Source organism: Brachypodium distachyon, chromosome 1 (assembly GCF_000005505.3).
Source record: "Brachypodium distachyon strain Bd21 chromosome 1, Brachypodium_distachyon_v3.0, whole genome shotgun sequence".
Taxonomy (NCBI): Eukaryota; Viridiplantae; Streptophyta; class Magnoliopsida; order Poales; family Poaceae; genus Brachypodium; species Brachypodium distachyon.
This window is the reverse complement of record NC_016131.3, coordinates 15524155-15536576: the sequence shown is the minus strand read 5'-3', so window position 1 is coordinate 15536576 and position 12422 is coordinate 15524155. Positions and strand designations below refer to the sequence as shown.

At 45.4% G+C, this 12422-nt stretch overlaps 2 protein-coding genes and 1 pseudogene across 6 annotated transcripts; 2 read left to right on the top strand and 1 right to left on the bottom strand.

Annotated features, from left to right (window-relative positions):
• The first annotated feature begins 815 nt into the window (after nt 1–815).
• LOC100834055 lies at nt 816–4224 on the top strand (annotated as a pseudogene).
• A 2462-nt stretch (nt 4225–6686) lies between these two features.
• On the bottom strand, nt 6687–12221 carry LOC112269957. Of its 4 annotated transcripts, XM_024457528.1 has the most exons (4): nt 11862–12221; nt 10834–10850; nt 8079–8116; nt 6687–7398 (listed from the first exon to the last, which is right to left on the bottom strand). In XM_024457528.1, the coding sequence occupies exons 1-4, from the start codon at nt 12035–12037 to the stop codon at nt 7378–7380; spliced, it is 252 nt and encodes an 83-aa protein (XP_024313296.1). In that variant the 5' UTR covers nt 12038–12221; the 3' UTR covers nt 6687–7377. The 4 variants fall into 4 exon arrangements, 2 of the variants coding, with proteins under 2 accessions (XP_024313296.1, XP_024313295.1); XR_002962227.1 differs by lacking the exons at nt 10834–10850; nt 11862–12221 and adding an exon at nt 8642–8781 and having other exon boundaries at nt 6701–7398; XM_024457527.1 differs by lacking the exon at nt 6687–7398 and having other exon boundaries at nt 7405–8116.
• On the top strand, nt 7013–11647 carry LOC100833744. Of its 2 annotated transcripts, none has more exons than XM_024457526.1 (3): nt 7013–7337; nt 8647–10843; nt 11025–11647. In XM_024457526.1, the coding sequence occupies exons 1-3, from the start codon at nt 7042–7044 to the stop codon at nt 11445–11447; spliced, it is 2916 nt and encodes a 971-aa protein (XP_024313294.1). In that variant the 5' UTR covers nt 7013–7041; the 3' UTR covers nt 11448–11647. The 2 variants fall into 2 exon arrangements, with proteins under 2 accessions (XP_024313294.1, XP_014751084.2); XM_014895598.2 differs by lacking the exon at nt 7013–7337 and adding an exon at nt 8098–8116 and having other exon boundaries at nt 8642–10843; nt 11025–11638.
• Nucleotides 12222–12422: the final 201 nt, after the last annotated feature.

Genomic DNA, 12422 nt, shown 5'->3' with positions numbered 1-12422 from the left:
GCAGTCGCAGGCGAGCGCGGAAGGCGGACGGAAAAGGGATCGCGGAAAGAGTGGAAGAGACGGGAGCGGAAAGTAAGGGCACCTGTGGAGTTTAGGGAGTCGGAAGACCACGACGAGCTGCTCCCTGCCCTAGCGGAGGCGGCGGCGCGGCTCAGGCCGGCTTCCATTGGCACAGCCCACAAGAATTCCGTTCCAGTCGCGAATCACATGGCCTTGAAGAGGTTTCTGCCGCCCGACCTTGTTAGAACAGAAACAAAACACAAAGTTGACATGAAGGCAGATGTCTGCTAAAGACATGGTAAATTCGTGGTTTATAATTACAACACTACAGATATTGAAAACTCTGCTCCCGGCGTCGCAATTGGCCATTAATTGAACACTACTGAGTACTAGTAATTTCATAATAAAAACCACTGAACAGTTCTATATGATCTATAACTCGGCGATGATTTACACGTTTACTGCTCACCTTCTTGCCTTGTTGACCGGAGCATGAATGTACATTTGTGATGTCAAACAAACAAGAGGAGGTGCCACTTGTGATGCCAAATGCAACAACGAAACAATGCATGCGGCCTTATTATTAATAAGAACTACATGTATGGCCGGCAAGTAAAAAAAAAACTTAATGGGGCTAGCTGCCACCTGATAGTGATTTCTTTTTCTAAGGAGGGAACCCGCTGGGTGGTTTGGTTGATTGACTTCCCTGAAGACTCAACACACTTTCGCATGTATTTACTTGATCGATACCGATGGATCGATGTACCATTGCTCCGTTACTCACACGGGCGACGACTTGAAGCGATTCGTCGCACATGGCAGACGACGTCGCAGAGCACCGTGTGCACATGCCGGCAGCCAACGCCAGGGGCTGGTCCAACAAGGCACCGGCAACAGACCCCGGGAAGTCATCCAATAATAAGGCGCCAGAGAAGTGGCTGAACGGCTTCATTCGTGCCGTGGCGCTGATGGAGAGGGTGGGCAACGCCCTGGGCACGCTGGCCTTCACCTGGGCAACCGTCGTCCTGCTGGGAGGCTACGCCAAGGACCTCGGCTCCGAAGATGACTTTTGGTTTGCGACAACGATAGTATACCTTGAAGCCGCAAGGTATTTTCCTGGAAATTAACCTGCATGGTATGCAAATTAATATATATGCACATAGCGGGTGAGAGATCGAGTTACAAAAAGGGAAAACCAAGTTTTCATTGCTCCTGGCTACTTCTTTCTGACTTATATATGATGTCCATTTCATTTGATTACACCTTTTGCATACTTTTGATCAGGATGTTCACCCGCAAAAACAGAATGGAATACCAATTGTTCTTCAATACCAGAGGTGCTTTTAGACCTATAGGCTGGACTGGACTGATTGTCATGGTATGCCTTTTTGATGTTTCGGTGATCCTCCTGAGGGTACTTGATAATTTGGTGATATTGGGGACTCTGGCGATGACTACACTTGTAATTGGCTGGTTCCTGTCTGTGTCTGGGCTCAAACTACACATATGTAATCCACTACGCCGTGCCACGTCGTTATGGAGCCCTGTGGTTGGAATCATATTGCTAGCTCCCTCTCTAACATTCCGCGGTCAGCGATACATATATGGTCATGATCAACACCAAAAACCATTCGTCAGATTCTTGGTGTTCACAGTACTACTTGTGGCAGTGTGTATCAATAAGCAGGCTAAGGTTCTCAAGGATCGTCAAACTAGTGGACAGTGCTCTAGGCAGCAGACATGTATTCTGGCGTCAGGTTATTCTGTACTTGTGCATGGTTGGTGCTCTCGTAACGCATTTGTGCATGCTTGATCCAATTGAGAGGGCTTTTACCATCACAATCCTAGCGTGTGCCTTAGCGGTGGTGTCATTTGGCAATTTCCAGGTTCCAGCAGCAGTGCTGCGTGTTGCGCTGCCAGTGCTGCGCTTTGATCCGATTAAAAGCAACACTGAGTACGATAAGAACCTCAAGGCATCTCTTACTATCTTCTACGGGATGGTGCTAGGACAAGGAACACTCTACGGTGTGGCTTGCGCAGTCGAGTTCTTTTCCTTCATCCCACGGAGATCTCTTGTCCGTTCTGCTGGACTCAGAGGTAACTGGGGACTGGAATCTATCAATCTATACTATGCATATGCCTTTGAGAAATGCATGCAAGATGGTGTGCTTGCTCCGAAGAAGACCAGCCTCAGCACATTTGCGATGGATTCTGTGAACTCAGACTCATCCAAGAATCAGGTCTATGGGTTTCAGATGATGAACAGCTTTCTCCAAACGGAGCCAACCAAGGAACAACTCCTTTCAAAACTCACCATTTGTACGAAGACAACGGCCAGAATAATCAGAATGTTGGATTGGACAAGTCCAAAGGATGCAACTATCAGATTATATGCCGCAAAGGTCACCAGTGAGCTCGCGAAGAACCTGCGTGTTGTTGCTTTCCCTGGTGCAGTGCAGCTTGTAGCTGCACTTCTTGATGCTGACAGTACTCCGAGAAGAGGAAATCCACTCCTGGATACAGATGATGAGCAAGAAGATAGACAGGATCCATTTCTGAGTACAGAAGATAACCAAAAGGAAGAGGATGACTCAACGGATGCATCTCGTAACCAACTGCAAAGACAAGATCAACTACAGGACGCTGATAACTTGCTGCAAACAGAAACCAGCCCAACCCAGCAAGTTGGCATCAACACACAGAACTCCATGGTAAGATGCTTGCAGCGGATTTCAGAATTCTGCTCAATTCCAAAGGAGCTGCCGCTGACAAACCACGACCTTCTACCTGCATTGGCCATGTCAATTATAGTCAGTCTTGCAGGCTGTGATCAGGACAACTGTGTAGAAATCAGCAAAGCAGCTGACCTCATCCCAAAGATTGTAGAATTCACGAGCTACAGAAATCATACAATGATCATCGAGGCACAACAAAAGGTCCTGCTGCTGTCATCACTAAAGGTGCTGCAACAGCTCACAAGCATTGGTGGCAAAATCGGAATAACACTGCGGAATGAGATAGCAGACGATCCCTTCCTACTGAAAAACCTCAAGGAGATCTTGGGAGACGGCACGAGCAGTCCAGAATTCAGAAAGTTGGTGGCAGCAATCCTCAGAAATCTTGCTGTTGACGGGAACACGAGGAAGGAGATAGGTCGCATCCGACTGATCATTGCCAAGCTGATGCAGGCATTTATAGATACAGAAGGAACCATGAGTAACAATGTTGGTCTCTTGCTACGAAAGGTCGCTGGGCAAGCACTCGCAATGCTGACAATAGAGAGTGTCCACACCTGCTCGATTATATTGAAGGAACCAGAGTTCATGAAGGAACTCAAAACCATGATCCTGATCCATGATGACAACTACATGTATGTGGCGGCAAGCCTGTTGCGTAATCTGTGCTTGCATGCCCAATCGGAACTCAAAGAATCAGATCTGAAGGAAATATCTCATACCTTGCGAGAGGTGAACCCTGCTAATTCAAGCAACAAGTGCAATATAGATGTGTAAAACCAAATTTGCCATTTTGCACATTTTGTTGACTTGTCGCACGGAAGTTGTTGGTCAAATTTTGACCTGCGCTTCTATACTTTTTACCACTGATCTATATAGCTGTACAGTGTTTTTTCGAGATCTTTTAACTAGGAACATGTAGCTGTACAGTATATTTTTACTGATCATGATACATTTCTCTACAGGTGTTGGAACGAATAATGGACGCAGAAGGGGTAGAACTAGAGATCCTTGTTGGCCTTAGTTCGCAGATATGTAAAGTAATTCCTGGAGACTTTACCCGAGAACTAGACGATGGTCACATTAACCAGAGATTTGTGAAGAGGCTTGTCCATGCACTGATTGCAAATAAGAAACCTAGTGCTCATTGTCCCGGGATCAGGAGGGTGATACTTGAGCAAGTCATATACATGACGGAGTGCAATTCTTGCTATGCAGACTGCTTCAAGAAATGCAGGATGAACGAAGCTCTATTGATGGTAGAACAAACACTGTCAAAGGTCGAGAACTACCGGCTCTTCTTGGGCAACACAGGGTTCATGGAGTGCAGCACGCCTATATCTGCTCTTGTGGCAAGAGCAAAAGAACTTCTAGGTTGTGACTGACAATTCATCCGTAGACGGTAGTAGGAAGGACTTCTAAAAACACCCCTCTCCATTTCATAAGTGAGTCATAGGAGAATCTATAGCTAGAACTGCGGTAAATTGTTCACTGCAATACAAAAGGGACACCGTGAATTTTAGATTTGGTACCAGGAGTTGTACATTGTTGCAAAGAGAAAAAGAACAATCCTGGGATTGGAGCCACAATGGCAAGGTATAATTTTAAGTATATCATATTTGTAATCTGATTCCTAATGATATGTACTGTCTTTTTTGAATGAACAATTTTTCATTTGTAGTGAAAAGAAAGGATAGTGTAATCATATCATATCGTCACATTTTGTGATTTATCGCCTGCTTTGTTACCACTAGACACTAGTAATGGCTATTGCTTTCTCGTGAAATGTTTGTAAATAATTGATTGTGGACGTTTCTGTACTATTCCACCTGGTTCCAGAACGTCAGTTTTTAGCATAAACTACCAAGGCAACATTATCATAAGCTCAGCATGGATACAACAGACCCGAGCTGAAGGGCCCTACCAGACCGGTCATTGAGGAGAACTCCTGAAGACACGTGAAATGGTATAGATAACGCTATTGAAGAAGAAGACCAACCTACTTTTTGATTCAATATGAAATGTTATACGTACCACTTGTGCACATATGATCCTAGTGCTGCGTTAAAAGCTTGGCACCAAACTCCATACCCTTAAAGTTCAAACCCAACCGTGTGTTTTGTTTGGCAATGTATTGAGCAGTCCAAATGGGACCAATTCACTGCAGATCCTGGGACTCGATAATTTTGGCCTTGTAATTGAATCATGATCTTAAGTAACACCATGTAGTTTAGTCTTGCGGCGCGGATGGCAGGATGGGGAGCATACCGATAAACAACCCATCGCACAGCAACCGTGGATTGAAATCGCGGTCGGCCACAACCTAGTCAGTACTAGCATCAATCCCCACTCCCCAGATACCATTAACTGGAAGCTTCGCATAGGATTATCTGCGCCTGGTGATTTGGGCGACTTTAAAGTTTAAACGGCCTAAACCGCTCCGGTGGGTGCCGGAGGCCGGAGATCCGGCAGGCCGCAGCGAGCGCGGGTCGGCGCCCGGGAAGGAGGCAGCGGGAGGGAATGCAGGAAGAGATGGTGAGCGGAAGGTAAGGGCACCTGTGGAATTAGGGCTTTGGAAGTCCGTGCTGAGCTGCTCCCTGTCCTGGCGGAGGTGGTGGCGGCGCGCCGCTCGGCCGGTTCCTCCCCCGCAGTCGCCGCTTGCAACATTTTTTTTACCACAGTCGCAGCTTGCAAGTGAAATCAAACCGAAAGCGACGTGTCCTTTTTCGATTTTGCTCATTTTTCTGGCTGCCCGTTTTTCTTTAAATCCAAATTACCTAGCGTTGAAGTTACAGTCTTACAAATTGTGCAACTTTAAAATAACATAATTTTAAATTTTAGTATCTCGTTTGTTAGTTCAAGTACTCCCTCCGTCTTAAAATCAATGACGTGGATTTGTATAGATTCTTATGCAAATCCACGTCAATTATTTCAAAACGGAGGGAGTACAATAAGTTAAATAATCATATTTTTGCTTCTTTGAAGCAGAAAGATGAGGGGCTGTCCATAAGTTAATACTGTACTAGTTATCTGCAGCAAATATGCTCTGAGGACTACTTAAGAATGTAATGTTAGCCAAGCATCAATAAAATAGTGCATGTTTATAACCAACTAGCATGAGGTTATTACACTGGCAAAAAACTTGGTGGCAAACGGCTGTTCGTCCGAAATACTACGGCTGTGTTTTTTTTTGATCATTGATCCGGTGAATATCGTCGTCATATACATTAGGATGAGGGTGATCCAAGATAAGTGCTTTGTCACTTGGCTCATTCGTTAATTAACCACATAACGCTCTCAGATCCTCCTGGATACGATTTTGGAGACGACTATCCTTGTGAACTAGGAGGACCTGGCTGTGCTCCGTGGAAGATTTCTTGCAATTCTATGGTGTGTCACCGGTCGATACAGATGATCTAGTCTCTGCTACGTGGCCTTAATTTGCAGTAACACTTTGACAGTGAACGATACAGTGAAGGTCGACCTAGCTGCTCCCTCCGATCCTAATTTTCCCGCTAAGACACTGGTCGTTGTGAAGGTCGACCTTTTCACGGCTATACAAATCCGTCTCAGTTAATTCAGGACGGAAAGAGTACGATGGTCAGTCGCCCGGACGGTGCGCTGAAGCTAAATAATCCAAGCAATAAATGGACCCCGGTACCGACGCCGGCGGCGGCCAGGGAGAGCGCCAGGCACCTGTTACTCTTGCTCGAGGAAAAAGGACACGAACATGGAAGTGGAAAACCACCTGATCACAGCCAGGGACAGGCAAAAGGTCGTCATATATCATCCTCTCTGCCCAGTGGCCACTCACTCAACCCAACTAATTTATCAGGAGATGTAGCCGTTTAACGTGTGCGCATGTGGGTACTATGGGAGTATGGGTGGGTTAACGAAAGCATGGCGAGGGCACCGCGTGCATGCCACAAGTAATAACAAGTTAAAAGCAAATACTGCTCCCTCCGTCCCATATTAATTACCTTTTATTACATGTATCTAGATGCTTGGCATAGATACATCATGTTTGGCAAATTTGAGTCAGTGAGGGAGTACTATACTACTCCCAGCAAATACAATAATGCAGTAGAATTTGCAGCGCTAGCTGCGCATAGCATGGCATGGCATGCTTTCCGGCAAAGGTACGTCCTCGGAGTTGATAATCCAAGGTCTGGAATCACATCTGGAATCACCAGTGCATCCGCAGAGATCGAGCTCGAGCGTCCCTGGCCTTAATAGTTTCGCCATTAACCATCAGTCGCCGCTCGGCCGGCCCAGCTGGAATTGAAGCTCAGCTGCAAGTCGAGCAATGGCGCCCAACGACGTCGTCGACGCCGCAGAGCACCGCGTCCCGATGCCACCAGCTTATCCTCACGCCGGCCACATCGGAGCAGCGGCGCCCGAGGGGCGGCTGAACCGCTTCGTCCGGTTCGTGGCGCTGACGGAGAGGGTGGGCAACGCGCTGGGCACGCTGGCGTTCACCTGGGCCACCGTCGTCCTGCTCGGCGGCTACGCCAGTGACCTTGGCAAGGACGACCCCAACGACCGCGGCTCCCAGTATGATTTCTGGTACGCCACAGCGATCGTACTCCTCGAAGCCTTGAGGTATGCTATCGCTTAATGCAGAACTTATGCTCGCTTCACTTTAATGTACTCCTTGATTAGCCTGTCAAAAAAAATGTACTCCTTGATTAGTTAACACAAATGCATACTAGTTGAACAACAGTTACATCATTAATATGCATATTTACATGACACAATATTTGTCAAATTCAACCAAAGTACTTACGAAAATCAACTCGAATTTCATCAAATATTCTAGTCTAGTTTGAAAACTATTTCAAATAAATAAATAAATGCTTCTATATAGTTAAATAAATATTTCAATCAAATTTTAGAACTATTTTGGAAACAACGGGCTTTGTCTTGATTTTGATGAAGTGCAAGGTTGAAAAAATGTAAGAATTTAACATTAACCAATGCGTGCAGAATGGATGGTGAGAGCAATGGCGGATCTATGATTACATCACAGACTATTCAATTGGCATCTTGTAAGCACTACAAAACCAACTCGTGAGATTAAAATTTGTCAAAAATATAACACAACAAGAATGATATATATTCTCAACAACATAATAGTTTTAACAAACAGTAGACACTAAGCAATATGTATACAACTAGACCATGGTATAAATTTTCTTGCATTTTTAGTTTGTAGGTTACATACAGAGTGATGACCATGACATGAGGATGATCGGATGTTAACCTAAAAGCTTACGGGGTTATAAGCACCGAAACTGACATGAAAACACCTCTAGTTTCTTTCTTTTTGGAAAGGGAAAATACCTCTAGTTTCTGATCTAAACAGGACCTTAGAAATGTGACTGCAATTTAAGAAAAATAAAATCAGATAACACATAATACCGGGTATATTAATGAGTAAAGTAGAATTGAGAAAACTGCTACAGATTATAATCTCTTCTTTGCGCATTACCCTCAAGGCTTAGCCATAGATCGAGTTGAACTGTCCAAACATGAAACCAGCAGTAACAAAAAATTATGAAAATGTCCACTTGAAACAAGCATAGTAGATACTAAAACTATGGAAATAGTTTTGATTTTTTTTTTAACATTCGAAAAATATGATTCATCTCCTTCCTACATCATTGCCATTAAAGTTAGCTGTGTAGTCCAACCGCCCAAACAACACACAAACAGTGTTATCTATTGAAATTATATTTATCTTCAAGTGTGACGTTGTTTTATAGAGTTATACATATACTGAAATAGGGATATCATTGCATATCTAACTATCTATATATCTTCCCTACAAACATTATGTTCTGGATGCACCATCTTGGGTTTGTGAATTATATCATGTGTGTATGATTTAACGACGCCATACATACCTCAGGATGTTCACCCGCAACAACAGAGTGGATTACCAACTGTTCTTTAACACCAGGGGTGCTTTCAGACCTGTTGGCTGGAATGGACTGATTGCAACCCTATGTTTTTTTGATGTTTTTATGATCGTTTTGAAGAAAAGTTATGTGTCTGATATTGGGCTTGTATTGATGGCAATAGTACTTGCAACTGGTCGGTTCCTGTCTGGGCTGAAACTGAACATATGTAATCCACTACGACGTGCCACGTCGCTTTGGAGCCCCTTGGTTGCAATCCTACTGATGGCTCCCCCTCTATCAGATCGCAGTCATCGATACATATATAGTGATGATCCATATCCAAATAAAATAGACCCATGGACCAGATGGATAGTTTTCACAGCACTACTTGTACCAGTGCTATTAGTAACAGCAAGCAGGCTACGGTTCACAAGAATCAACAAACTGGTGAATAGTGCTCTGGACAGAAAACAAGCATTTTGGCGCCGAGTTATTATAAATTTGTGCATGATTGCTGCACTAGGGATGCAGGTGTTCATGATACGCCTAGATCCATCCCTGGACTTCCCTGTGATCATAATAACCCAAGTGTGTGCCTTAGCAGTGGTGTCATTTGGCAACTTCCAGATTCCAGCAGCAGTGGTACGTGTTGTGCTTGCACTGTTGCGCCTTGAACCGCTTAAGGACAACAAGAGTTATGATGGTAACCTTGTGGCATCTCTTAGAATCTTCTACGGAATGGTGCTTGGACAAGGACTGCTATATGTTGTGGCTTGTGCGCTCGAGTTCTTTTCGTTCATCCCGATGAGATCTCTTGTCCGTCGCGGCAGATTTAGAGGCCAGTGGGGAGTGGAATCTGTCAATCTGTACTATGCATATGCCTTCGATAAATGCATGCAAGAGGGTGTGCTTGCTCCAAAGAAGATCAGCCTCAGCACCTTTGCCATGGATTCTGTGAACTCAGGAGCATCCAAGAATCAGCTCTATGGGATTCGGATGATGAACAGCTTTCTACAAAGGGAGCCAACCAAGGCAAAACTCCTTTCAAAGCTCACCAATTCTACCAAGACGATGGCCAGAATAATCAGAATGTTGGATTGGACAAGTCCAAAGGATGCAACTGTCAGATTATATGCCGCAAAGGTCACCTGTGAGCTCGCAAAGAACCTCCGTGTTGCCACTTTCCCCGGCACAATGCAACTAGTATCAGCACTTCTTGACACTGATAGCAGACAAAGAGGAAATAAATTTCTGGACACGGATGATGAGCAAGAAAAACAAGATATGTTTCCGAATATAGAAGACAGCCGAGAGGAAGAACGTGCTGAGGTAAGGGATGTAGCTGATAACCAATTGCAACGACAAGAACTTAGGGACAACGATAACCTGGTACAAACACTAACTAGCGCAACTCAGCCAGTTGGCATCAACAAACAGAACTCCTGCATGCTCAGATGTTGGCAGAAGATTTCAGGGTTCTGGTCAACTCCCGAGGAGCAGCTGTTGACAGACCACGACTTCTTACCTGCATTGGCCATGTCAATTATAGACAGTCTTGCTGGTTGTGATCAGGACAACTGTGTGGAAATCAGCAAAGCAGCTGACCTCATCCCAAAGGTTATAGGATTCACAAGCAACAGAAGTGACATGACAAATACCGAGGCACAACAAAAGGTTCTGCTGAAGTCATCACTGAAGGTGCTGCAAAGGCTCACAAGAATTGATGGGGAAATAGGCATAACGCTGCGGTGCAAGATATCAAAACATCCCTGCATACTGAGAAACCTCGCAGACATCTTAGGAGACAACAGGAGAAGCCAGGAGCTAAGGAAGTTGGTGGCAGGAATCCTCAGAAACCTTGCTGTTGATGGGAACACAAGGCAGGAGATCGGTCGCATCCAACTGATCATTACCAGGCTGATGCAGGCATTTTTTCATGCAGAAGGAACCATGAGTACCAATGCTGATAGCTTACTACGGAAGGTCGCTGGGCAAGCCCTGACAATGCCGACAACAGACAGTGTCCACAACTGCTTCGTTATGTTGAAAGAACCAGAGTTGGTTAAGAACCTCAAGACTACGATCCTGAACCATGATGACAGGTACATATATATGGCCGCAAGCCTGTTGCGTAATTTGTGCCTGCATGCTCGACCCAAGCTCAGAGAGTCAGACCTGAAGGAACTATCGCATACCTGGCGTGAGGTAAATCCTGCAAATTCATGAAATATGTCACTATTAGAGGTGGAAACTGAAATTCCCAATTTGCATACGTTCTTGTGTGTAAGTTGTTGTTGAAAAATTGGCATGTACTTCTGTAGTTTTTACCACTGAACTATATAGTTGTGAAGTATATTCGTACTGCTCATGATGCATTTCACTACAGGTGTTGCAAAGAACAATGAACGCGGAAGGGGCAGAACTAGAGATCCTCATTGGCCTTAGTTCACAGATATGTAAAGTCATTCCTGAAGACTTCATCCGAGAACTTGACGACGGTCAGATTATGCAGAGATTTGTGAAGAGGCTTGTCGACGCACTTAATGCAAATACGAATCTGAGTGCTCATTGTCCTGGGATCAGGAGGGTGATACTTGAGCAAGCCATATACATGGTGGAGTGCAATTCTCATTGTGCGGACTATTTCAACAAATGCAGGATGACAGAAGCCCTACTGATGGTAGAACAAACACTGTCAACGGCTGAGAACTACAGACTCTTCTTGGGCGATGTGGGATTCATGGAGTACAGCTTGCCTCTCTCTGCTCTTGTGGCAAGAGCAAAAGAACTTATGGGTTGTGAGTTCTGACTGACTACTAGGATCAGCAGATGGTGGTAAGAATTGACAGGAGCCACAAGAACAAGAATCCAAGATACAGTTGTAGATCTCATGTTTGTAGTCTGATTCTGAGATGAACAATGGTGGGTTTACGTACTGCCTCTCAAGACCAGGATAATTAAATTTGTTTTAGCTGTAACTAATTTATCTGTGTTGTTACCACTAATAGTTTAAACTGATGTTCATTTGTCCTCAAATTTTCGTGAATCAACGCTTGTGGATAGCTCAGGTGATTACCATTCAACCTGTTTCTGGAAATCGCTGTTTTGGCACAATTTGTAGCAGAAAACGTCGGCATGGACAGAGCGAACGCTTGCATTTGGAAACAAAGTTCATGTAGAATGTCCGTTTCTAAATATATGTCAGTGCCAGTACACTACTTACCCGAGCGGCCGCCTGCGCCTTCCCCCGCCTCCGCCGCCCGCGGACGTGAGCCCGCTCACCCGCGCATTGGGGGCGCTGGAAGGACGGCAGCGTCGCCGCCGATGCGCGCGCGACCTCCACATCGGGCCTCCTGCTCTCCGGTCGCCGGCGATGCTCAGCGGCCCGGCCAGCAGCATCCCCTGCTCTGCCAACCTCGACCCGTTGCGTTGCGTTGTGCCGCCGGAGAGGCGTGGTCTCCCGCCGGAGTCCAGATCATCGGCGCGGCCGCCGCCGGCATCCGCTCAGTAAACAGCGGCCAGAAGGAACCACACGACGCATCGGAGTCGTCGGCTAAGAAGGCCCGCTAGAACCCGACCTACTCCCTTGAGACCCGTGTCTGTTCCGGGGGCGGCCCATTATAACCATTTCTTAGAACATGGCCGATTTTTTAGAACATTCCGCCCTCGGTCCAGAAATTTAAATTCTAATCGAAAAATCTAAAATTACAAAAACAGTAAACTGATCTTTGAGCTCCCGTCACAAGTCTTTATGTAATGCCAGCACGATCTTAATGCCATGTCT

Bases quoted from the DNA above. Each gene is read 5' to 3' on its own strand.
- LOC100833744 (XM_024457526.1), top strand. From the start codon at position 7,042: ATGGCGCCCAACGACGTCGTCGACGCCGCAGAGCACCGCGTCCCGATG. The intron at 7,338-8,646 runs GTATGCTATCGC...TACATACCTCAG, and splicing joins GTACTCCTCGAAGCCTTGAG to GATGTTCACCCGCAACAACA. The intron at 10,844-11,024 runs GTAAATCCTGCA...ATTTCACTACAG, and splicing joins TATCGCATACCTGGCGTGAG to GTGTTGCAAAGAACAATGAA.
- LOC112269957 (XM_024457527.1), bottom strand. From the start codon at position 12,037: ATGCTGCTGGCCGGGCCGCTGAGCATCGCCGGCGACCGGAGAGCAGGA.